Source organism: Mizuhopecten yessoensis, unplaced genomic scaffold, assembly GCF_002113885.1.
Source record: "Mizuhopecten yessoensis strain PY_sf001 unplaced genomic scaffold, ASM211388v2 scaffold10275, whole genome shotgun sequence".
Lineage (NCBI taxonomy): Eukaryota > Metazoa > Mollusca > Bivalvia > Pectinida > Pectinidae > Mizuhopecten > Mizuhopecten yessoensis.
In genome coordinates, this window is record NW_018408465.1 from 636,376 (window position 1) to 662,283 (window position 25,908).

Genomic DNA, 25,908 nt, shown 5'->3' on the forward strand with positions numbered 1-25,908 from the left:
AGCATAAGTTATAGAACTTAACGTCAGATTCGTTTAAATAGGATTTTTTTTTACTAATAAATATAATGTATAAGAGTTGTATTTTCGGGAAAATATAACGTAAAATAATTGAATTTTACTGGTAAATATAATGTATAAGAGTTGTTTTTCACTGATAAATATAATGTGAAATAGTTGTATTCTACAGGTAAATGAAATGTATAAGAGTTGTACTTTACTGGTAAATGTAATAATGTATAGGAGTTGTATTTTACTGGTAAATGTAATAATGTATAGGAGTTGTATTTTACTACCAAATAAATCGCATAGGAGTGGTATTTTACTACCAAATATATCGCATAGGAGTTGTATTTTACTACCAAATATATCGTATAGGAGTTGTATTTTACTACCAAATATATCGCATAGGAGTGGTATTTTACTACCAAATATATCGCATAGGAGTGGTATTTTACTACCAAATATATCGCATAGGAGTTGTATTTACTACCAAATATATCGCATAGGAGTGGTATTTTACTACCAAATATATCGCATAGGAGTGGTATTTTACTACCAAATATATCGTATAGGAGTTGTATTTACTACCAAATATATCGCATAGGAGTTGTATTTTACTTCCAAATATATCGCATAGGAGTTGTATTTTACTACCAAATATATCGCATAGGAGTTGTATTTTACTACCAAATATATCGTATAGGAGTGGTATTTTACTACCAAATATATCGTATAGGAGTGGTATTTTACTACCAAATATATCGTATAGGAGTGGTATTTTACTGGTATTTACAATGTAGAGTTTTGTTTTTGGCAAGTTTTCAGCAGGCATTACGGCAGTCTTCACTTTGAACTTCTTCTGACGCTTCAAGGGTAACGTGCATTTATAAGTTTCGTCAACACAATCTCATAAATGGCAATGAAGTACATTTGAACAGAAAAACAATTACCTTTTCTGATGCTTTTTTTTATGAGAATGACAAACCATATCACTGACTGAGTTCTAGGGCTGTCTTGTCGTTTCGGCTATGTATAAACATTATCCTCGAAATCATCTATAAAGATTTTGAGATATGGAAACTCAACTCAACATATTAATATGAAACGTATTAATATATATGAACGGTACTAGTATATCTGCGGATACGTAAGTCAACAAATATAGGGGACAAACAACGATCCAATTGTAGCAACATTTATTTACAATGAAGCCCATACAGAACACTGTCAATCATACGCTTATCCTACAAATATGGATGAAATTTACAACAACAAAACGATTCTTTTAAAGAGGTTTTCTTTGATAATACTCGGTACCAAATCATTCTCGACATTCCATGAGCTATCTTTCGTTCTCTGCATCCTTGTAATATGTCATGACGAATTAGAAGGGTTTGTAAGCGCCACCTCGTCGTTGACACAAGAAGGCTAGTTTTATTTTGATGTACTTCGAATGAAACGCGCGGCAGCGTAACGGCAAAATCGACCGGCTTTGAAATAGGATGTCGCTTAATCTCAAAGTTACAAGTCTGAGTATCCTCATGACAGTTTTTTTCCAAATGGTGCGGAGAACGTACGACAGCGTTACCTCTGGAATTTCAAAGATGTCCCCTGAAATATCCTCGTCGAGAACTATGAACAAATTCATAGGCCAGTATCATTAGTAGTTAAGTCCGTTCTAGAATGGTTAACCGTAGTAATCCCGGACACGGCATTCTTGCCTCCTGGCACCAGAAAAAGGTCTTTGATGGCCCGCCGGATCTGACGGTTCATGACAGCATACAATAGCGGATTCACGAGACAATGTGCCCAGGCAACATACACAAAGCTGATGTGTATTTTGGGGTCATACAGTGACGTGGTGGGGTCAATGATAGACATGATGGCGAATGGTAAATACATAAAACAGAATGTACTTAACAGTACAATTACCAGGGACACCAGACGAACCTCCCGTTTCCGAGGCTTGTCGTTGCTCCGGGTTAGATTCACCTGTTGGTTGGTTTTAAACACTTTTGGTAGAATACTTATATATCCAAAGATTATTAACGGAACAGTGGTGAGCAACGCAAATCCGGCGAGAAATTTCCCAAAGCTGTCATTGGCTTTGAACGGATGGCACAAAAACTTGTAGCGGTCATATGACATACTTCCCCAAACATTTGTCGCAGGAAACACCATCAGTACCGGGTACACAATCCAGGAGAGAGCTATCATGATCGCGATGTTTTTCTTCTTATTATATATCTCTAAATATGTCCTGTACCGGACGATTAGGAAATATCGGTTGATAGCGACAAGATTGAGTCCCAATAATTCAGAAGCTATGATAGAATACGTAATATATCCCATGAATTGGCATAGCGCCAGGTTCACCTCTCCAGAATAGCTGAACGCCATGACGGCGATATACGGCAGACTTGTCGCACAGACCAAGGCGTTGTTTATCACCAAATTAAGAACAAATAATATCACATTTTGTCGATAGAGTTTCGCCTTCAATACGGCAATCAAGATAAGCGTATTGGCAATGAAACCTAAAGTTGCAACCAATGGTGCCCCTACCTGATGAAGTGTTCGTGTGGATATTTCCTCTTTCGATGTTGAGTTATCCCAACTACCTAAAACTGTCGTCTGCTCCATTTTTGTAACCGTATCCAAAGTAAATCGTTATGCTTAGTTCTGCTGCAACTGACGTTGCTGATGTCATTTGTTAATTTGTCGTTTCTTGCCGTTGATTTCATTCATGCAATCTGATTTCAGCGTAGGAGTATAGTTGTTTCCTCAACTTTCAATATTAATTATAAACTGCAATGTACTTCACGATATTGATTATTAATTTCTTAATACTTAAAGGACCATCTGTTCAATTTCCGTGTCTGTCCGTGCTAATTCATGTTTATTTTTATACAATATATATAATGTTGTTTATAAAGTGTACGCTTCACATTGACGCCGATACCACTACAGTAATAAAATAAGTTCCATGCACAAGTTTCCGCACTCTTAGTCATACACAAGTTACGGAAACTCTTGCTAGACCTGCAGCAGTCAGCAGTCATTAATTTATGAATGTTCATGGTATGATTAGAGAGTACTCGTGCTCTGATCCAAAAGCTTATTGGGGACTTATCACAAGGTTAATACACTCGTCTGGTACCTCAAAATCTATACCTACTCTTGTAGATCCTGTTTCTGACAGTGTGGTTACTAGTGACGAAGACAAAGTTATTTTATGAAATGACTATTTTTGTAAAATAACTCGTGTAGATTACAGAGATACTGCGATTCCTTTATCATAGAGTCAAAGACTGACAAGACGGTTAGGTCTATGAGAATCAATAATAATGTAATACGAGATATTTTACAGATATTGAAGCTTGGTAAGGCCTCGGGTGAGGATGGAATCAGTCATCATTTGCTACGAAATACATAAGAAACCGTTTGTGTTCCCCTTGAAAGCATTTTAAATATGTCTTTATCGTCAGGTGTTTACCCAAACTCTTGGAAAACAGCCAAAGTTATGCCATGGATTAAAAAAGGTGAGCGACATTCTCCCTCTAATTTCAGGCCATTTTCTATATATATCCACAGTTGGAAAAGTGTTTGAAAGAGTAGTTTTCAAATACTTACATAATTATTTCATTGAAATTTTACTGTTTAATAAGCATCAGTCTGGTTTTTTGCCTGGTCGTTCTACTGTATATCAACTCATTGTTTATCATAACATCTGTATTGCTCTAGAAGAAGAAGAAAACATTTATGTATGATATTCTGCGATATTTCAAAGGCTTTTGATCGGGTTTGGCATAAGGGTTTGATGATAAAGTTAAAAAAAAAAAAAAAAGGAATTTCAGGTGAATTTTATCAATGGTGGAAAATTACCTATTTTAGAGGTACCAGCAGGCCTTTATAAATAATTTGTATTCCCATCATGGTTTCTGTGACGCAGGCGTTCCTCAGCGTTCGATTACAGGACCTCTTTTGTTTCTAATCTATATAAATGATATTGCAGATGTTTTTTGATCAACTGCTCGTCTATTTACAGACGACACTTCTTTGTTAAAATCATCCTCTTCGTGCCTAAAAATCCAAACAGTTTTGAATAGAGTTCTCAAGTCTATTAATGCATGGTCCCAAGCTTGATTAGTAACATTCAATACAGAGAAAAACTGAAGTATTTTTTTATTCAAACTCTGTCGAAATTGATGAAGATTTAGAATTGGAATTTAATGGGGATTTTTTAAATTTGACGGATCATCATAAACAGTTAGGTGTAATTTTGTATTCAAGAGCAAAATGGCCGACAGCCAGCCATTTGAATTTGAGAGTTCAAGTGTGTTAGTCATATATGTGCACTATGCATGTATACTTCAGTTATGAAAAAAGTAAACGTCTTACGAGGACTAAAATACTTATGGAATCGAGATAATCTTTAAAACAATGATGAAACATTTATTTTACCAGTTTTAGAATTTAGAGTTATCCCAACTACCTAAAACTGTCGTCTGCTCCATTTTTGTAACCGTATCCAAAGTAAATCGTTATGCTTAGTTCTGCTGCAACTGACGTTGCTGATGTCATTTGTTAATTTGTCGTGTCTTGCCGTTGATTTCATTCATGCAATTTGATTTAAGCGTAGGAGTATAGTTGTTCCTCAACTTTCAATACTAATTATAAACTACAATGTACTTGACGATATTACTTAATACTTAAAGGACCATCTGTTCAATTTCCGTGTCTGTCCGTGCTAATTCATGTTTATTCTTATACAATTTATAATGTTGTTTATAAAGTGTACGCTTCACATTGACGCCGAAACCACTACAGTAATAAAATTAGTTTCATGCGCATGTTTCCGCACTCTTAGTCATACACAAGCTACGGAAACTCTTGCTAGACCTGCAGCAGTCAGCAATCATTAATTTATGAATGTTCATGGTATGATTGAAGAGTACTCGTGCTCTGATCCAAAAGCTTATTGGGGACTTATCACAAGGTTAATACACTCGTCTGGTACCTCACAATCAATACCTACTCTTGTAGATCCTGTTTCTGACGATGTGGTTACTAGTGACGAAGACAAAGCTATTTTATGAAATGACTATTTTGTAATATAACTCGTGTAGATGACAGAAATACTCCGATTCCTTTATCATAGAGTCAAAGACCGACAAGACGGTTAGGTCCATGAGAATCAATAATAATGTAATACGAGATATTTTACAGATATTGAAGCTTGGTAAGGCCTCGGGTGAGGATGTAATCAGTCATCATTTGCTACGAAATACATAAGAAACCGTTTGTGTTCCCCTTGAAAGCATTTTGAATATATCTTTTATCGTCAGGTGTTTACCCAAACTCTTGGAAAACAGTAAAAGTTATGCCACTTATTAAAAAAGGTGACAAGCATTCCCCCTCTAATTGCAAGCCAATTTCCGTATTATCCACAGTCGGGGGAAAAATTGAAAGAGTAATTTGCAAATGCTTGCATAATTATTTCATTGAAATTTTACTGTTTAATAACCATCAGTCTGGGGTTTTTTGTACTGTATATCAACTCAATGTTTATCATAACATCTGTTTTGCTCAAGAAGAAGAAGAAAACATGTATGTATGGTATTCTGCGATATTTCTAAGGCTTTTGATCGGGTTTGGCATAAGGGTTTGATGATTAAGTTAAAATACTATGGAATTTCAGGTGAATTTTATCAATGGTTTGAAAATTACCTATTTTAGAGGTACCAGGGAGCCTCTATAAATAATTCGTATTCCAATTTAGGTTTCTGTGAAGCATGCGTTCCTCAGCGTTCGATTACAGGACCTCTATTGTTTCTAATCTATATAAATGATATTGCAGATGTTTTTTAAATCAACTGCTCGTCTATTTACAGACGACACTTCTTTGTTAAAATCATCCTCTTCATGTCTAGAAATCCAAACAGTTTAGAATAGAGTTCTCAAGTCTCTTAATGCATGGTCCCAATCTTGATTTGTAACATTCAATCCAGAGAAAAACTTTTTTTGTTTCAAACTCTGTCAAAATGACGAAGATTTATAATTGGAATTTAATTGGGAGTTTTTAAATTTGACGGATCATCATAAACAGTTAGGTTTAATTTTTAATTCAAATGCAAAATGGCCGACAGCTAGCCATCTTGAATTTGATAGTTCAAATTTGTTAGTCAGATATGTGCACTATACATGTATACTTCAGCTATGGAAAAAGTAAACGTCTTACGAAGACTAAAATACTTATTGAATAAAGATAATCTTTTAAAAAATGATGAAACATTTATTTTACCAGTTTTAGAATATGCTTGTGAATTGTGGGATTGTTGTACAAATTATGAAACCTAAATGTTATAGAATCCCTGGGGAGAAGCTGTTTGTATAATAACAGGACTTCCTTCATATGCCCGAATTGAAGATTTACTTTTTGAAACTGGTCTAGAAACTCTTTCGAATAGATGAAAACGCAGAAAACTCCAACTTTGCACAACAAATTAACTCCTTTTAAGCTGTTTCTAACAAATTCATCTTTTATGCCTTCAACTCGTCGCAGTTGGATTTAATTGGACCTATCAGTACAATCACTGACTTCTTTACAATCTTTTAAAAGCTTATTAACCTCAAATGTACAATCTCCTCCATCAATCTACTTATGTTTTGGTGAACGTAAACTTAACATTTTGATTACAAAGCTTAGACCTCAGTGTACTCCAGTTAAATATGACCTTTATAGAGTAAATCTGGTTGATAGTCCAGTTTGTAACTGTGGCCATCCCTGTGAAAATGCCTTTCACATTTTTTGTGGGTGCCTACTTTTTTTCTGCGAAAGACGCAGCATGCTACACAATTTGAATGCCCTACATATTGATATAACTACTTTTGTTTTGTACATGTAATGCTCAACTTTCGGTCGACCTCAACACAAACATTTAGACATGTGTATCATTACATCAAATCCAGCAATAGGTTTATTTACTTTTTTATTTTATTTTATTTTATTTATTTATACTTTTGTGTGTGTACGTTGTTTGTATGTGTTGTTTGTGTGTGTTTATGAAATTGCTATTAATGGTTTTGCCTGATTTCTTTGTGACATTGATTCCGTTCATTTTCAAAAAGCTCTACCAGGCTACATCTTATAAAGTTGTATAAATTATTACTAACGCGGACCCAATCCACACTTCAGGCGATTCCTTTGTAGTTAACAACCCCATCCCATCCCATCCCACCCCAACCCACCCCAATCCTTCTCCCGTTCCCCAAAACCCATCCGCCCACCAGCACTGTACAAAATTAGTCTCCTATAATTCTATTCTTTACTGAACATATATGTACATGATTTTAACAATACTTATTGGGGAGAGGACTATATTAAGTTGAAACAACTTGTTATTTAATCCCTTTGTATCTTTGATTTATAAAATATGTTTAAACTAAAGCAGTCGGCATTCCCATTCTTGTTTATACGGTCAATAAAGACATACAAATTTGAAATTAAATAAATATGAAACCAATTATTTCAACTTATATTAATCACTCTTATCAACTTATTTTGTTAGCCCTGCTGTTAGCGCGCGGGGGTCTTAATGTGGGAGGAAACCAGAGTACCCGGAGAAATCCCACGTGAATCAATACCTTTTCACGTCCGAACGGTAAAAGGCAAGTCCGCCATCCATTACACCACCAGAACACCATAAATAATTAGGACATCGTAGTTTTATTTTACTGTTCAATGGAAAGCATATAAGCTATATTTTACCTGGTATATATCCTCCATGATAATGGTATTTTACTTGTAAATATAATGCACAGGAGTTCTATTTTACTGGTGAATATAATGTATAGGAGTTGTATTTTGTTGGTAAATCTATTGTATAGGAGTTCTATTTTACTGGAGAAGGTAATGTATAGAGTTGTATTTTCCTAGCAAATAATGTTGTATAAAAGTTGTATTTTACTGGTAAATGTAATGTATGATAAAGAGTTGTTTTTTTGCAACGTCAATGGGCCATCCAATATAAGTTTGACACAAAAGTCCATGATTTTACACCATTAAAAGCATCTTCTGTCGTCTAAAGCTTACACTAATTGCCTTGACAACTTAAACAAATGCAATTGCTAACATTCATTTAGCGAGCGCTGAACAGTGGCCGCTTTGGCTACCGACAGCGGGAGCCCTAGTCCGAGAAATGCGAAGCTTCGACTTGACCTAAAGAAAGAACATGATTCTCAATAAAACAAAAACATTACATTCATCCGCAGCGAGCAGTCTAGCTTGGAAAATAGAGGCATTTATTTTTGAACGCCAGTTACACGTATTATAAATACGAATGGCTGTTTTAACGTTTGGAATTTGTTATTAAAGTCAAGAAGAATCTTTGAATAAGAAACGTATTTCGCACGCAGTTTTTCATGAAATTTTGAAAACCCACTTTGAACATTTTGTCGGAATCTTTGCGGATGGATAACTCAAAAACAAGAAAATAAAGGCGGTTCTTTATTTTTTCTTGCAAGCCCAAAGGGCCGCAAATCCAAAAATGATTTCAAGGGGAACACAATTAAACGGTTTCTGATGTATTTCGTAGCATATGGTGACTGATTCCATCCTCACCCGAGTCCTAACCAAGCTTCAATATCTGTAAAATTATTCATTATTATTAACTCTAATGAACCTACTGGACTTTTTGACTCGATGAAGGGAACCGCAGCATTTCTGTCATCTACACGAGTTATATTACAAAAATAGTCATTTAATAAATTAGCTTTGTTTTCGTCACTATAATAACCACATTGTCAATAACAGAATCTAAAAGACTAGTTATAGCTTTTGAGGTACAAGTCGATTGTATTAACTCTTCACTCATACCATGAACATTTTCATAAGATAATGACTGCTGACTGCTGACTGCTGCAGGTCTAGGAAGAGTTTTCCTTAGCTTGAGTATGATGTAGAGTCCGGAAACTTGTGCATTAAACTAACTTCATTTCTCTAGTAGTATCCGCATCAATGTAAAGACGATACACTTTGAAACAAGCCTTATGAATGGTATTAAAATGAACATTAATTGGCAAGGAAAAACACGGAAATTAAACAGATGGTCCTTTAAGTGTTCACCACTCAATATCACATGAATTACATTGTAATTTATACTTAGTATTGAGAGTACAATCTTAAAACATTTCCAAGAAATCAATCCTATGCTGGTATCAAATTTCATGTAGAAATCATCAGCATAAGACGACAAATTGTAAGCAGTTAACATTAGCAACGTCTTATGTAACAGAACTAAACTTTATCGTTTACTTTGGATACGGTTACAAAAATGGAGCAGACGACAGTTTTAAGTAGTTTGGATAACTCAACATCGAACGAGAAAATATCCACACGATCACTTCATCAGGTAGGGGCACCACTGATTGCGACTTTGGGTTTTATTGCCAATACGCTCATCTTGATTGCCATCATAAAGGCGAAACTCTATCGACAAAATGTGATTTTGTTTGTTCTTAATTTGGTGATCAACAACGCCTTGGTTTGTGCGTCAAGTCTGCCGTATATCGCCGTCATGGCGTTCAGCTATTCTGGAGAGGTGAACCTGGCGCTATGTCAATTCATGGGATATATTACGTATTCGATCACGGCTTCTGAATTATTGGGACTCAATCTTGTCGCTATCAACCGATATTTCCTAATCGTCCGGTACAGCACATATTTAGAGATATATAACAAGAAGAAAAACATCGCGATCATGATAGCTGTCTCCTGGATTGTGTACCCGGTACTGATGGTGTTTCCTGCGACAAATGTTTGGGGAAGTATGTCATATGACCGCTACAGGTTTTTGTGCCATCCGTTCAAAACCAATGACAGCTTTGGGAAATTTCTCGTCGGATTTGCGTTGCTCACCACTGTTCCGTTAATAATCTTTGGATATATAAGCATTCTACCAAAAGTGTTTAAAACAAACCAACAGGTAAATTTAACCCGGAGCAAATCTGTGATCACTAAACGTACAGCCGACAAGCCTCGGAAACGGGAGATTCGTCTGGTGTCCTTGGTAATTATGCTGTTAACTTCGTTCTGTTTTATGTATTTACCATTCGCCATCATGTCTATCATTGACCCCACCACGTCACTGTATGACCCCAAAATACACATCGGATTTGTGTATGTTGCCTGGGCACATTGTCTCGTGAACCCCCTATTGTATGCCGTCATGAACCGTCAGATCCGGCGGGCCATCAAAGACCTTTTCCTGGTGCCAGGAGGCAAGGATGTCGTGTCCGGGATTACTACGGTTAACCAATCGAGAACGGACTTAATTACTTATGATACTGGCGTATAAATGTGTTCTCGACGAGGATATTTCAAATGACATCTTTGAAATTCCAAAGGTAACGCTGTCCTACGTTCTCCGCACCATTTGATAAAAATGACATGACAAAATCAAAGGCTCGCGGGTAGCTATTTGATCGGTTTTGTGTTTAAAAAACATACCGACCAATCGATACTTAGACTGGTAACTTTAAGATTATAGAGAAGCGACATCTGATTTCAAAGCCGGTCGATTTTACCGTTCTATTGCCGCGCGATTCATTTGAAGAACATCAAAAATAAAACTAGCCTACTTGTGTCACCGACAAGGTGACGCTTACAGACCCTTCTTATTCGTCATGACATATTACACGGATGTAGAGAACGAAAGAGAGCCCATGGAATGTCGAGGATGATTTGGTACCGAGTGTTATCAAAGAATACCTCTTCAAAAGAAAATGTTTGTTTTGGTACATTTTCTCTGTATTTTTGCGGATAAGCGTTTGATTGAAAGTGTTGTGTACGGGCTACATTGTAAATAAATTCAGTATCAACTAGACGCGTGTATGCCCCCTATATCTTGTACATTGACCTACTTATTCGCAGATATAATGGTACTTTTCATTTATATTAATACATTTCACATTGATATGTAGTCCGAATTATTCTGACGTTTTATCGACTTTTTGCATATCGGTCTGTCGTCGATTAACGTCAGAACTCCGGCCCTCTATAATATGCGGGAAATATGCGGCCCGTGCCCGGAGCGCACTTCAAACTGATATTTTAGCAACAAATCGTCACTTTACACACATGTCGCACATGGATCGAAAGATATATTCTTCATTCTAACTGATATTTTGAATTCAGTTTCATTATCTCTAAATCGGTATGAATGATTTCGAGGACAATATTAATAATCCTGCCCTGGAACTAAGTAAGTGATATGGTTTGTCTTTTCACAAAAACAATAAGACATCATAATTGATAACTTTTTGTGAACAAATGTACTTCATTGTCATTTATTATATTTTGTTGAAAGAATGATGTCCTTTTTTGCCCCAACTGTTAAAAAGAACTGTGTTTTTTTTTATTTCACTTTATTCCCCTATTTCAGTAATAAAATTGTTACTCTAAACGGTAACTGTTTTCCAAATGCAGGATTTGTATTCGTATATTCGTATCTTATAAATGCACGTTACCGCAAAGCGTCAGTAGAAGTAGAAAGTGAAAACTGACGTAATGCCTGCTAAAAATTAGCCAAAAACAAAATAGCACATTGTATATACCAGTAAAATACAACTCTTATGCGTTATTACATTAACCAGTAAAACACAACTAGTATACATTACATTAATGATATACTAGTTAAATACAACTGTTATACATTACATTAATGATATACTAGTAAAATACAACTATTATACATTACATTTACCAGTAAAACCAATCTGATTAAAATCATATTTTACATGGCTTCGTTAACTTCGTACTACGCGTGAACATCTGAGTGTGTCGCGGTCATGGTCACGTTCAGGTGACCTTTATATTTATAAATACTCATTAAATTCTGACCAATCAGAGACCTTCCTTCAAAAGGGCGCTTGGAGTTGTAACAAATATGGCGGACATTGATGAGAATGATGCGAAAGTTCTGAAGTTATTTGAGATTGATCATCTGAAACCCGAACAGAAAAAGATATTCGAAGCTTTATTAGAGAAGAAAAGACTGTATGGCGGTGTTGCCTACGCAATTATTACCCAATGGGTACGTTTTCCTTGGCGTCGTAGACACGTCAGTTCCCGCCGCCATATTTGTTCAGGCGGAGCCATGTAACAGATGATTTTAATCAGATTGCAATAAAACACAACTCCTATACAGTACATTTACCAGTAAAATACACCTCCTTTCCATCACATTTACAAGTAAAATACAACTCTTAAAGATCATATTTACCAGTAAAATACAACTGTTATACAATATATTTGCCATTATAATACAACTATAAGGTCCTTTTGGAAGTATCGATGGTCTTGTCGACATCGAACGGTATAAGAAACAATCGTCGGCAATAAGCCGTACGGTGGATGTTACACAAGCAGGCAAATAATTGATATGGCAGAGAAAAAGTATTTGCCCGAATACCGTCCTCTGGGTAACACCGGAGCCTACTTTCACTGATGTGGAATGGCTGTGTCCTGGTTGTCAAGAAGACTTTAATCCATCATAGGATGCCAGGGCTCACACCGTAGTCCTCTAATTTGTAGAGGGGTTTGGTATGGGGAACCTTATCAGACGCTTTGCTGAAATCTAGGTTTGCTCTGTCAGCTTGTAGTTTCTTATTGTACATACTGGTGATGTTACACACGTGTGTCTTGATCTTGAAGTCATATTGTAGGATCTTATGTTCCTCGAGATGGTTCCTGGGGTGGCTATAAATGAAGTGCTGAATCAGTTTACAGCTGACACTGGCCTGTAGTCATTCGGTAGGTGACGGTTACCTTTCTTGAATATTGGAGTTATGTTGGCACTTCTCCAATCTTTTTGGAGTTCACCATCAACACTGGATTGTCGGAAGTTATGAGCTAGGATTGGGGCTATTTCTGCTGAGCATTGTTGTAGTACTCGGTTCGGTATCCCATCAGGGCCACTGGCTTTACTAGCTGGCACTTACATCACGGATCAGATTCCCCACTCCATTCTCTTCAAGGTGGGTGAGAGATGGCATATCCGGATTGGGGGGGGGGGGGGGGGGGGGGAGAGAGAGAGCTCCTTTGTGATAACAGACTGAAACTGTTTGTTGGGAGACTCTGCTTTGTCTGTCAGCCTTCACACACCGCCAAATGGGTTTGTTGTTTTGGCGACCTTGTATATGTGCCCNCCCCCCCCCCCGCCCCGATGTTTTTAAGGCGGTGTTCTGGTCTTCTTAGCCAGATAGCTATAGCCCCGGGGAGGCCTGGTGGTATATCTGCTGCTTTATTTATGTTTGTTTGTTCGGTTTTATTCTGTCTTCTTGTATACCCACACTCACACATTTAATATCAACTAAACAAATAATTGTTAAAACATGGGATAATCCCAATATCTGAATAGTAACTTAACAACTCTCAAAACAAAACAATTAAAATGTCATGTTCTATATACATTTTGTATCTAATACATTAAAAACAAAACACAGTCAAAAACGTTCATAACCAAAAAACCTGTAAGTCCCAAGGATACTCAGGGAGGCTATACCAGGGTGGACTATTCGTCCGCCCATACATTGGTATATACTGAGATTCCAGGAGGTCTGGGGTCTCCTCCTCTGTGCCCCACCCCCATATATAGTTAAATATCAACTAAACAACTCTTAAATACAAATAAAACTAAAACATGTTAATTAAGTATATCCGCTATAGGAAACAAGATAGATGGATGAAATAGACAAATAACATATATAAACCCTCACTAATAAACACGCTATAACATAAAATCATAAATGTCGGAAAGAGGAACAGGATCAGGTGAAAGACAAGATAAGGTTTATAAGAAAGAGGACATTGGTAAAGTTCATTCAGCTTTATTTTAAGTGATGAAAGACGAAGAGCGGATTACATGAACGGACAACAAAAAAACAGCACCTGCATGACTCTAACCTCTAACAACTAACACAAAGTCCGTCGGATGGGACTATAAATGGTGGTCCGTGTGAGAACTGTCCAATCTCGCACGAAAAAGGCCCCTCTGAGTTTTTCGGAAAATAGTAGGCGCGTAAACGCCGGCACAGAGGATAGGGTAACCTTAAGTCCAAATTTTCGGCCGTTAGAACTAGGGTCTCTTTATTAAGACATTTAGAAGGACTTAAAATTATATATACAAACATAATTTATAAAATAGTTAGGAGCTGGTGTTAATGATAGGCGGCTTTCTACCTCACTTCCGGTCCAGACTTGGTGTTGCTATACGACTAGTGCTAGGATAAGGCAACATTAGACCTCGGAGCCGTCTTACAAAAATTAGACTTATACAGTAAATACATATAGGACAGACGGCTCCTTCTCTCCTCTGTCTCCCTCTTATATCCCTTCACTCCATACTTTTATCCCTTCAACTCAATTTTCCGCCTTTTCTTCGTCTGCTGGATAACCGAACTACTCGGTAGTGAAGAGGACGTAAAACCTATCAATCAATGAAAACAAAAGTCTTCTTAGCCATTTCTTATAGAGGTTTGTCTATCATTGGGGGGGATATCACTTGATGACTAAGGAGGTACGGAGGGTTGCGGGTTCGAGTCACGGCACGGCACTGTGTTGTATCTTTGAACAAGATATTTTATTCAGCTTGTTCCAGTCTACTCAGCTGTACATGAGTACGTGGTTGGGCAGTGCTAGAATTGTAGAATGCTAGCTGTGAGCACCGAAATGGCAGCACCGGCGCTGTATGCTCCCCAGTGAATTGAGAAAGATATTGGCTAGTTGGAAAGGCTTTGAGACGACCCAGGAACTAGGTTGTGATAAAGCGGTATATAACCTCGAATTATTAATATATTATTATGACCGTAGGGTCAATCTTCTTCTTTCTTCTTCTTTAAAGTACATTCTCCTAGTGGAGTATCGCGTACTTGATGTCGTAAGGAGTGAATTGAAAATACCGTAACATGTGGACGGCGCTTAATAACTTAAGTGTGATTTTTACATAACAAGTGTATTTGAATTCAACAAATTTTATTGGACAAAAAATTGCACATTTGGATAAGACAACAGGCTTAGCCTATATGAGTCTTCTCCTATCCGGTATTTATTGACAAGAAGCATGAATTTAGTACATGGATCAACGAGACACACTCATATACACTTACAACCATACCATAACACACATACACCCTCACATACACATAATAAATAAGCATTCACACACACACACACACACGAGCCCTTACTCAAAATTAAAAAAAAAAGATATACATACATATACATGTAAATAAATATAAGTATAAGAGGCAATGAAAACAGTCCTAATTTTAATTAAATCTGTGAGGAGCAGAAATGTATTGCTGAACTTTTGAAAGAATAAATAAATCAGTAGAGAGATAAACATTACTAGATGTAAGTAGATCAACAGATGAATATCCAAAATTATTAGTGATGTCGGTTATGAAATGTCTATAGTTAATATAAAGTGGACATAAGAAGAAATAATGTTCAGCATTTTCACAAGATGCACCACAAGAGCAAGATGGGTCAACTATCAAGTGATCATTGCATTTCTCAAAATTTAAATTGCTAGCGTTATTACGTAATTGACACAATACAATATTTAGTTTTCTTGGATTACAGGTGATGAAAGCTTCAGAAATGGTCCTGGGGGGTGTTTGAATTTTATTAATTTTCTTTTTGAAGGAATTGAGAGTCAGAGAAGAAGTGACAGAATGATCGAGATTGTTCCATAGGCGCATGACATCAGGAAAGAAACTACAGTTGTAGATACAAGTTCTAGAATGAGGAATGTTAAAAAATCTATTATTATTCCGTCGATCTTTTAATTTTTCAAAACCTGTTTCCTAGTATAATTTTTGATGAGATGTACCACTTCTAAGGCCAGCTATAATTTTCATTGCTTCAATTTGAACGGATTCCAGTAGTTTTTCTTCCCCAATATTACAATTACCCCAGACAGAAGAGGCATATTCTAAAGTAGGACGAATGAAGGAGAGAGATAGGAATTCTAAAGATTTCCTATCAATTTTATGTTTTAGCATACGTGGAATATTTAATCTTTTACATGATTTATCATAAATATATTTAACATGATCACCCCAAGAACCATTAGTATTAAATACTACGCCAAGATGTATAAAACAAGTGTATAAGATGTTTCGATTGATGTTCATAATAATGTGATGAACTACCATTACATGTAGATCTCCACGGCAATATTTATATTCTTTGGAGCATAGCAACCCTCTATTGGTTAAACTTATTACACAGCAAATATAAAATGACCAGTTTTTACAAAAGTGGAGTAATGAAATGTTTAATTCCTCTAAGTCTGTGTGTTACAGAACATCTAAATATAGTTGTAATTTTGAAAATTATCTAGAATTGTTGAATGAAAATGAACGAGTTGTATTGTGTAAATTTAGACCTAGTAATCATAAGTTTATAGTGGAAACTGGAAGATGGAATAATGTTGATTACCAAAACAGAATATGCACGTACTGCCAAATATTGTTAAGTTCTCAGAACTTATGAATACAAACAATGTTAAAAAAATTAAGAGTTTTATGCAAATTTATCAAAATTTTGTTTAAAAAAGTATCATAATTTATCCTCCATATATATTACATTTGATATTGTATACTGTTGTAAATATTTTTTCTCTGTACATTTATAATTTTGTAAAGAGAAATAAAGTACAGTTCTTTATGATATTTAAGGTAAGAATCATTTGTGAAGCTTGTATTACCCCAAAAGCCTTTGAAGACGTTACATATATGCTTAGAATAATTAACTCATTTCCTACCGTCCATTACATTATGTAACAGGATTAGTGTAATAGTCAACCTGGTGGACTTTGACCACAGGTAATTAACACCTTCAATTAGTGACACATGTCACTCAAATTTCAGTTAATTTACCTGTATTGTACAGGGTACGTAATTAACTTTAATTTACATGTTTTGATAATCAGTTGGTCCTCGACTCTGTACGGAACAGAATCAAATTCAAATTCAAATTGTTTTATTATTTTAGGCCTTACGGCCCATAAGTTCACATACATAATACAATTATTATCAATAACAATAACATGACATACATAGGAGGATGAGGTAGCTATACCTTTACAACATATTTGAACAAATACATCTAAACTGGTGGATACGTTATATTCCAGGCACAGACTTATACAATAAATATCTATTACATGAAAACAGATGATGAAAATAAAATGATGAAAATAAATAATAAGACGCGGGTGGGTACCCAGGGATTCCAAATGATTGGGCCAATCCCTACCGACCAACTTTCCTTGGATATCTATACCACTCAAGTCAACATATTAAATGGACTGAATAACGTAAATTCAAATGCATTTTTTTTTTAATTCAGATACATATTGACGTAAATGCCGTATATAATGATACATATATACATATAAATAGAAGTAAATTTAATAATTATACAGTAACGACCTATCTATGTAGTAATTATACAGTAACGACGAGAGTGGCCACCCACGAATTCCAAGTTGTACCACGGGCTTAGATCTAAATATTCTAATTCCGTGGTGGTACGGAACAGAATCACAACGGACACAATTTGGAATTTCAAGAATATCTTCCAACCGTCAAGTTTAAAAGTGGCCTCTGATTAAATTTCAAATTTAAACCTTATTAAATGGTATGTCGTTTTTTCATCTATATTGTGGAAACCCCACGTGTTATTACAGTCATGTGAAGTGGATATGACATGCACGTGACAATGCTTTCAGGGAGTTGCTGCAGCCATTGTTTAATTTTGAACAGAATGCTTAAGATATGTCGGAAGATTCAATTATAAAATGGAAGTAAGCAAGTGAATCTGATGAGCATTTTTTCTCTCTCAAAAACTACCAAATTGCTTAGAGAGAATCACTGATAAAACTATTTGGATTTATAATATAACATGTTATCTGAAGACATGCTATGTAATATAAAAATTAAGGACTTTTTTGTCTGTGAATACGTACGCTGTTATTTATGGACCTCTGACAGTGATATCGACTAAAATCGCAACCTGATGGTGTAACATTGACCAGGTTCATATAACAACGTATCAACCGCGACAAAAGTTCATAATTAATTTAATATAACTGCAGACACAAAAGTGACATGCCTGTTCGATTTTCAGTGAAGACAAATAATGATAATACAAATTTGTATTTTTGCAATGTCATTAAATCTTTTGCGAATCATTCTGCGTATAATCAATGAGTTACAATGTAACAAGTTTGTTTCAATATAGGAGTTAATATGAATGACATTGTTACCGAATTCATAGAACAGTGTTAACGTGTATAGTTTCAACGAGAGTCAACGGGTGATAAAGTGATATCAATAAGGGGCAGACAATCTAACACGTATGTGTTAATGGTGGGTTAACGAATGACATTCTGACATGTACATACATGTACATACATCTATGTGTCAATGCTGGAGAAATAACGTGGAACAGAGAAACATGTACTTCTACTATATAATATAGCATGTTGCTCATTCACTGAAAATTGCCATGAAAAAACTGCGTTTAATATATATATATATCTATCTTGAAATAAAAATTATGTTATGATATTATTTTGCAAAGAAATTCCTCATTGATGCTTCTTTATTTCTTTGCGAAATATACCTTGTTTTATGTCACAACACATAGTAGCGATTTATAGATTTTTTGCTACAACTTGATGCTTTCGCGAAAAAAAGAGGGGGGCATTTTCCCTATTTTTTTTAATTTATTTTTCCGTCTCGTTATTAAATCTGTTTGTCATGTTTTCCCTGACAGACAAAAAAATCATCGACTATCCTGTATGTTTGATCACGGAATTATAAAACAATTTAATTTCTTGGTTAGATGAAAGGTGCTTTAGAAAATAGCCTACTGATCACCGATTTTTTTTTCAAAGGGACAAATACATATAGAAAAGTGTTTGTAGAATAGAAAACATTTATCTGACTACCCGCCAGACTTTAGACGTTTCAGGCTCCTATAACAACCCCTGTTAAAGCGGTTTTATGAAATCAAAAAGATGGTGTTACTATGCCTCTATTTATTAACTCACGTTTTTGTTATCGAATGCACCCAACTGGTCACGATCGAATGCGCCTGACGATTTTTACATCCGGGCTTTATAATATAAGGTTGTTACAATATACGGAACATAATGACCCTACAACTGAATCGCTCTCTTCATAGTCATAACGTTTCTATAACATTGTAAAGCTACCTTATAAAACTATTTTTGCAATAATGTTAATGTTTTAAGTAATAATGGCTTACCATTAATGTTGTGTTAACATATTTGTTTTTGTTTCGTTTCGTTTATCAATCTCCAATAGAAGATACGCGTTACCCACAAGGAAAGGAGAACAATGTCGCGTCGAAACGAGGGTCAGCTTTTTGTTGGAAGATTGAATAAAAGGACGACAGTTCGTGATCTGGAAGATGTTTTCGAGCCCTATGGTCGTATGACAAGATGTGAGGTGAAATATGGTAAGTGTTTGTGGATGTTTTTTCGTGTTTGAATAGAGCATTTTGGCAAATATCGACTTGAATGTCGGAGTGCGAGATGCATGTGGAGGGAATCCTGTAGGATTTCCGTCAAAATGCAGAGCTGAGTATCTCATCCCGGGGACATTGAAGGCTCATTCGTTGTTTATCAAGAAATATTTTATCTTTGTTATTGTAATAAAGATCTTAAATTATTATAAATAATTGTTTTATTTTATGTTTCCACTGTAATCAATAATGTACGTGGTAAGTTTTCTCGGGATCAGCAAATTCTTTCACCGTTTCAAACGGTTCTCCGTAAAAGCGTCTTCAAGTGACAACAAGCGTCGCCAGACAAAATCTTTAAAAATACCAAATAAAGTAAGCGACATCAGAAGATATGTTGTTAATATGACTATAATACACCTTTATACCAAATTTCAATTTGATAATGATATTTGAAAGATTGACCAGAGTTATGTTGAATTGAATTTGTACGATCGGCGGCGTGGCACATGTGTTTATAAACCTGTACAGTCAAGAAAGCATCGCCAGAAAATATCTTTAAACATTCTTACTTAAGTAAGCGACATCGGAGGATATGTTATTAATAAGACTCTTATTGATATATATACTCAAAATTTCTGCTAGATATATGAAAATCGTTGATTTTCTTATCAAGTATTTTTTTTTTATAATTGGTTTTCTTAACTTATGAAAAAATCTAATCCTGACATTCATTTACAATTTTGCAGGTGCCGAGATGGGTAAGACAACTTTTAACATTTTATGGAATATTTACAGAAAACATCCTTACTGTAACATATGTGGTACAAGCTAAGGTTATAATTACAAAAAAAAATAAGGTTACCGCAAGAAAGCAATATTAATTATCTGGTTGTGCAATAAATCATAGTACTTTAGTTCACAAGATACTTGCTTGAGTTTCACTGGTTGTTAACGTTCTAGTATTGCATCTGATTTAATTACAGTACATTTAACATTCTGATCATATTTATTTCAAATATGCGCATGTATATAATAAAAATGTGTTTCTCAGTAATCAAATTTTTAAATATCTTTAGCTATTTATTATTATATTTTCAGCTTATGCCTTTGTTGATTTCGAGGATAAACGGGATGCAGAAGTAAGTTGAATCATATTGGAAAAATTGATTTGACATAGATTCATGTTTATACTTCAGTTATGGTTTGTTTAAACAGCAGTAAGAGTAGCGAAAATTTCAATCTTGCTTTGGAATACGTACATGTAAGCAATTGTTTCAATATGTAGAAGAAAAACCAGCTTCATAATCAGAAAACTTCACTAATTGGATATTAATGTAAATAATCATGAAAACAACAAAAGACAATAATAATAAGAAAAATAAAGTGGTCCAATGCAAAAATTTTGACTACAAGGATTATGTAATTATTTAATTACAACAGGGGTGTACAATTTCCCATTTTATATATAACTAGCCCTAGCCCCATGCAAATTTTGAAAAATTCTACTAGTCCATCTTTATTTTCACAACAGATATTGAAAAAGGATCACAAGTCCTGAATAAAATCTATTTGGTATCTGTTTCATGGAATTGTACACCTCTGTGACTCATTTATTTTTTGATCATAGTTAAATTGTTGCATGTGTATGCATATGCAAACAAAACACCATAATATTCATTATAAATATTAAATTAATGCATAATTTAGGGTATAACGCTAGCAAGAGAGCGACCCCTGCCATGCCTAGCCTAGCCTGACCACCAGTACAGAGTGTGCCAAAGCAAAGCCCCATTGCCTGAGTGCCAACGCACATAGTCAGATAGCCTTAGTCCAAAAACCATGTTCCATACCAGTGTCCGCCTGCCATTAGTCGGAGCCGGTCAGTCTTTCAGGCAGTCAGTTCAGTCACAAATCCTCGGTTCACCAACTGACCAGTGTGCCAAGTTATATCTTGTCTCCAGTCAGTCTGGCCGACCAATACCATCCATGTCCGACCGGTCAAATGTCCGTCCTGGCACCTCTTGATTCCATCAGTCTGATCCATTCCATGGTGTTGCAACAGTATGTCACTTGTCAGCATTTCTGTTCTGTAGTCTTCTTTCAAGTGGTTTGTCAATGGTAACTATGTCTAGAGATAACCTGTGTACGTTTTGTTGACAAGTTGTCTTGTCACTGTAAACAAATTTTAACAGGAATTTGAGATGACTCGAGTTTTGCTGATCATCATGTTTGTTTTCAACTTTTGCTCTTAGAATATGCACATTTCAATACTTCCAAAATTCATTATGTAAATGTAACTATGCAAGTGTTGCATTAATAAAAAGGTTGGGTTATTTTGATGATATTTGGAAGGCATTGGTGTTCAACCTTTTCACTGACTATTCCAGGACGCAATTAAGTATGAGAATGGACGGGATGTAGCAGGCTCTAGCATAATAGTGGAACTGGCAAAAGGAGCTTCCAGACGACCCATAATGAACAGGGTAAGTCCATACAGAAATTTAAAAAAAATATATATCTAAAATTGAATATTTCAAGATTTATTGAGTAGTCCCAACGCTTTTGTTCCCATCTGGATGATATGGAACAGTCAGAATATTGTCCTTCTCAACTGTATTGCCTAAAACAATGGGTCCCATCAAGTTAAATTTAAGTATTTCCTTTTCCTATGAATCCCATAAAAATTCTTGAGATATTTCTCATTATTTTTCTTCCTTTATTTCGATCATTTCTTCATGGATGTTAGTGGCATCATTTGTCCACCACAATACCTTCTACATAGACCTTTCAGGGTTAGACACTAACTCTTTTTGCTTGGTAGTCCACAGCACTAGTTTATTTACAAGTCCTCCATCAGTGTAACTAGTCCCAAGATTTCCTGGTAACGAAACATCGCAATCTACAGCTGGAAACATCAAAAGAAATCAACTGTAGGGGACTTCAAATGACTACAGTACTGCCATAAAAATATAGTGAAGTTTCTAGAAAATTAACAATTATCATGCAATATAGCTTATTTTAAGCAGTTTTCTAAACTACAAAAAGGAATCTTTTTATGTTATTATCATACTTTTCACAAGTCCAAAGGACAGTTAGGTTAGGTAATTCACTAGTCCTTACAGCTACTAGCGGACAAGTGTTAAGTGTCAACCCCTGCATTTAACCATTGCAATACCATTATACATAAACACTTCGTCATTGTTTAAATCCTTTCGCCTATATGAATTACAATAGACTTCAATTCATAAAACATGTTCCTGACAATAAATATTGGTTTACAGGGATTTGGTAGGCGTTTGAATTCGAGCAATAAGATGCCCCAGTTACCTACACTGTCTAAACTACATGAATATTAGTTTCCATATGATAACTGATAATACCAGAGAGTACCAGGCAGGGCTCGCGCTGTCGGTAGCCATTGGCTACTTTTATTTTGTATTGGCTACTAAAAATTTGATGTGGCTACTAAATTGACTATTTATATTAGTTTTTAAAATTGGGGAAACTCTGTATCTTTGTCCCAGATAACAACACTGTTTAAAAAAAAATGAAATACTGAAATTCAAACATGGATACTATTTTGGCTACTAATTTTTAGGGCAAAGGTGAGCCAGGCCAGGTCAAAGTAAGTAAATAAAAGACATTTCCAAATTTTATCTAAAAATCTATATAAGAATGTTATTAATAACCTGTTTAGGAAGCCATAGTATAAAAGTAAATTTTATGCAAGAAGGAGTTGATTAACTTACTTAAATTAATAGATAAAAAAATGGATCACAAATGTTTGTAAACCAACACTATTATCCGGCATGGAGATAACGTCCTACAGGTTGTGGTCTGTGGTACAGGAATCAGAGGTGGTTCCACAAGGATATTCTGATGACGGTAGACAATAAAGCGTAACATAATTCTGGTGTTGATACTCCTTCGTTTACCTTATTTATTTTACTTTATAGATGTCTTTTCTTGTCGTTTGTCTCTATTTATTTTACTTTATAGATGTTTTTTCTTGTCGTTTGTCTCTAATCCTGTCCATCCTCGATATCAAGGGGTTATGCTCACTTTTGCTCTCTACACCCCTGGAATATGTCATCAAAAATTAAGGCACAATGATAGCTGTTTGATTGGTCTCAGGTGACCAATCGCTAGGCCGATACCTGTCCTTTGAAGAGTACAAAGGAGAGACGGGCCAGCTTCAAAACCTGTCAACTTTTACTGTTACCTGGCCGCGAGATTCTTTTAATGTATAACAAAGGATCAAACTTGTCTTGTCTCATCAACAAGGTGGCGCACACTGAGCCTTCACTTTTGTTACGACATATAACGGGTGCAGAGAGCGAAAGTGAGCGTAACCCCTGGATATCCAGGATGAATCCTGTCATGATGATTCTCTTTTGAAGGGTTATGATGAGTGTTATCGCTGTCACCGCTCAGGACATTGGGCCAGAGACTGTCCCGACGACCGGTATAATGGGGGTGGAGGTGGGGGTGGGTTCCGACGAGGTGGCAGGGGAGGTGGAGGTGGAGGCGGCGGAGGTGGTAGATACAGGTCACCTTCTCCTCGGAGGAGACGAAGGTAATAATCATGAGCAAGAAAAAAATGTAATGTTCTTGGCCTTGAGCATACATTTTTTTTTTAAAGACAGGCTAATTACACTATTAAGTCATATTGATAAAATTAAATTAGAGGCAAGGACCGATTGTTCATGTGAAAACAAATTTGATATCAATGATAATGTTTTCCTTTGACCCCAGGTCGGTTAAAGCAGAGAAAGCATTGCTTGTAATGAGTAAGGATTAAATCTTGGGTCTGTTGAGGTTTATGGGATAAAAAATCTTGGTTGGTCTTGAGACAAATTTTATGAACTGGTTTGCTTTGCAGTTCATTTCAAATTTATCTCATGACCCATCAGGATTTTTACTCGCATAAATTAAAACAGAAGAGGATTGAGTCAACATAGGACTTGTCATCATGGTAAGGTAAATAATTGTTTTGTGTGGATTGCCATGTTTAAACACCATAAAGATGGGGTTATATCAATTGTAAACTTCTATCTGTAATTTGGACCATTCCCACATTAATTTGCTGACATATTCATATGCCTACTAAAAATTGTATGGAAAATAACCCTCATGATCTTTAGTAGGTAAATTCAGTTCAGTAGGAATATTTAAATGAGTTGAGATAGAAAACTGGTTATCATCTCTGTAATATGTGTGATCGGCTGTAGATCCAGGAGTGGTTCCCGAGACAGGAGAAGGAGGAGATCAAAGTCAAGGTCACGATCCAGGAGCAGGAGTAACAGCCGGGACAGGAGGAGGAGGTCAAGGTCACAAAGTGGAGACAGAAAGCGAAGCAGCAGACGAAGGAGTCATTCCAACAGCAGATCTAAGTCCAGAAGTCCCTCTAGGAGCAAGAGCAGGTCTCCAGTCTCCAAATCCAGAAGTCGCTCAAAGAGTCGAAGTCCTTGTCCAGCAAAAGTCGCAAACAGGAATCAATCGAAATCTCGCTCGCGGTCAAGGTCAAGGTCAAAGAGTGCTTCAGACTGAACCTTGGAAAGTTTTAATGGACAGATTAAGTGTGATGGTGCATGGTGTATTGACATGTAATCATTAATTAACTGATAGGAAATGTGGAGGTAACAGTGTTTCACCTTCAATCATAAACAATTTCACCATGTACTGGTGCTGTGATATGCCAGTTTTAAAACTTGAAGGTTTTAGTAAAGTCTTCACATTCAGATTGGATGCACGGTCACTTCATTTTCATTGTGAACAAACTGTCATTTTAATTTTTGTCATGTATGTAATATTAAACAAGTACACATCTACAAATGTTTTGTGTTCTGTTTGTTACAGAGAGACGTTGAACCACTTACCATATTTAATTAGCTTTGTTTTATTCCTGACATGATGTCACAGCCAGTCACCTTTTCATTTTCATAAGTTTTGCCATCCAAACAGCATAATGTCATTTCTTTGGACAACATATTATTTCATAAGTATGTTGAGTAATCTTGGAAATATTATAATGTTGATTTTAACAGCTGTCAAAATTTCCTTTTACCAATATGACTGGATTTTGATAAAACTATGTGAAAGTATTTATTATACAATGGCAAAGTCTAAATTTTAAAAGGTGAGCAAAGTTCTACCCATTATTTATTAGGGTACTGTTGATTTCATTTGTTATTTACCAGAATTACAATTCCAAAACTGGAGGTCACAGAACTTGACAATAGGTTATGTTTTCTTGTCTGATGAAAGCCATGTGCAATGATGGGATCAAGTGGCATTGATTTTAGCCCACCATCTGATGATGGTTGGCTATTCAAATCGCCCTG

The 25,908-nt window shown here is 35.7% G+C and overlaps 3 protein-coding genes across 5 annotated transcripts; 2 read left to right on the forward strand and 1 right to left on the reverse strand.

Moving 5' to 3' along the window:
• Positions 1-1,165: 1,165 nt before the first annotated feature.
• Positions 1,166-4,565, reverse strand: LOC110459985 (G-protein coupled receptor moody-like). Of its 2 annotated transcripts, XM_021512654.1 has the most exons (2): positions 4,496-4,565; positions 1,166-2,621 (listed from the first exon to the last, which is right to left on the reverse strand). In XM_021512654.1, exons 1-2 carry the CDS (start codon positions 4,515-4,517, stop codon positions 1,645-1,647), a joined length of 999 nt encoding a protein of 332 aa, XP_021368329.1. In that variant the 5' UTR covers positions 4,518-4,565; the 3' UTR covers positions 1,166-1,644. The 2 variants fall into 2 exon arrangements, with proteins under 2 accessions (XP_021368329.1, XP_021368328.1); XM_021512653.1 differs by lacking the exon at positions 4,496-4,565 and having other exon boundaries at positions 1,166-2,777.
• Positions 4,566-9,240: 4,675 nt separating this feature from the next.
• Positions 9,241-10,986, forward strand: LOC110459968 (G-protein coupled receptor moody-like). The gene has a single exon (XM_021512547.1). The coding sequence runs from the start codon at positions 9,336-9,338 to the stop codon at positions 10,356-10,358; it is 1,023 nt and encodes a 340-aa protein (XP_021368222.1). The 5' UTR covers positions 9,241-9,335; the 3' UTR covers positions 10,359-10,986.
• Positions 10,987-19,229: 8,243 nt separating this feature from the next.
• Positions 19,230-25,399, forward strand: LOC110459930 (serine/arginine-rich splicing factor 2-like). 2 transcript variants are annotated; one of them, XM_021512439.1, is made up of 7 exons: positions 19,231-19,558; positions 20,311-20,322; positions 20,663-20,703; positions 21,952-22,047; positions 23,163-23,189; positions 23,965-24,140; positions 24,796-25,399. In XM_021512439.1, exons 1-7 carry the CDS (start codon positions 19,438-19,440, stop codon positions 25,112-25,114), a joined length of 792 nt encoding a protein of 263 aa, XP_021368114.1. In that variant the 5' UTR covers positions 19,231-19,437; the 3' UTR covers positions 25,115-25,399. The 2 variants fall into 2 exon arrangements, with proteins under 2 accessions (XP_021368115.1, XP_021368114.1); XM_021512440.1 differs by lacking the exon at positions 23,163-23,189 and having other exon boundaries at positions 19,230-19,558.
• Positions 25,400-25,908: the final 509 nt, after the last annotated feature.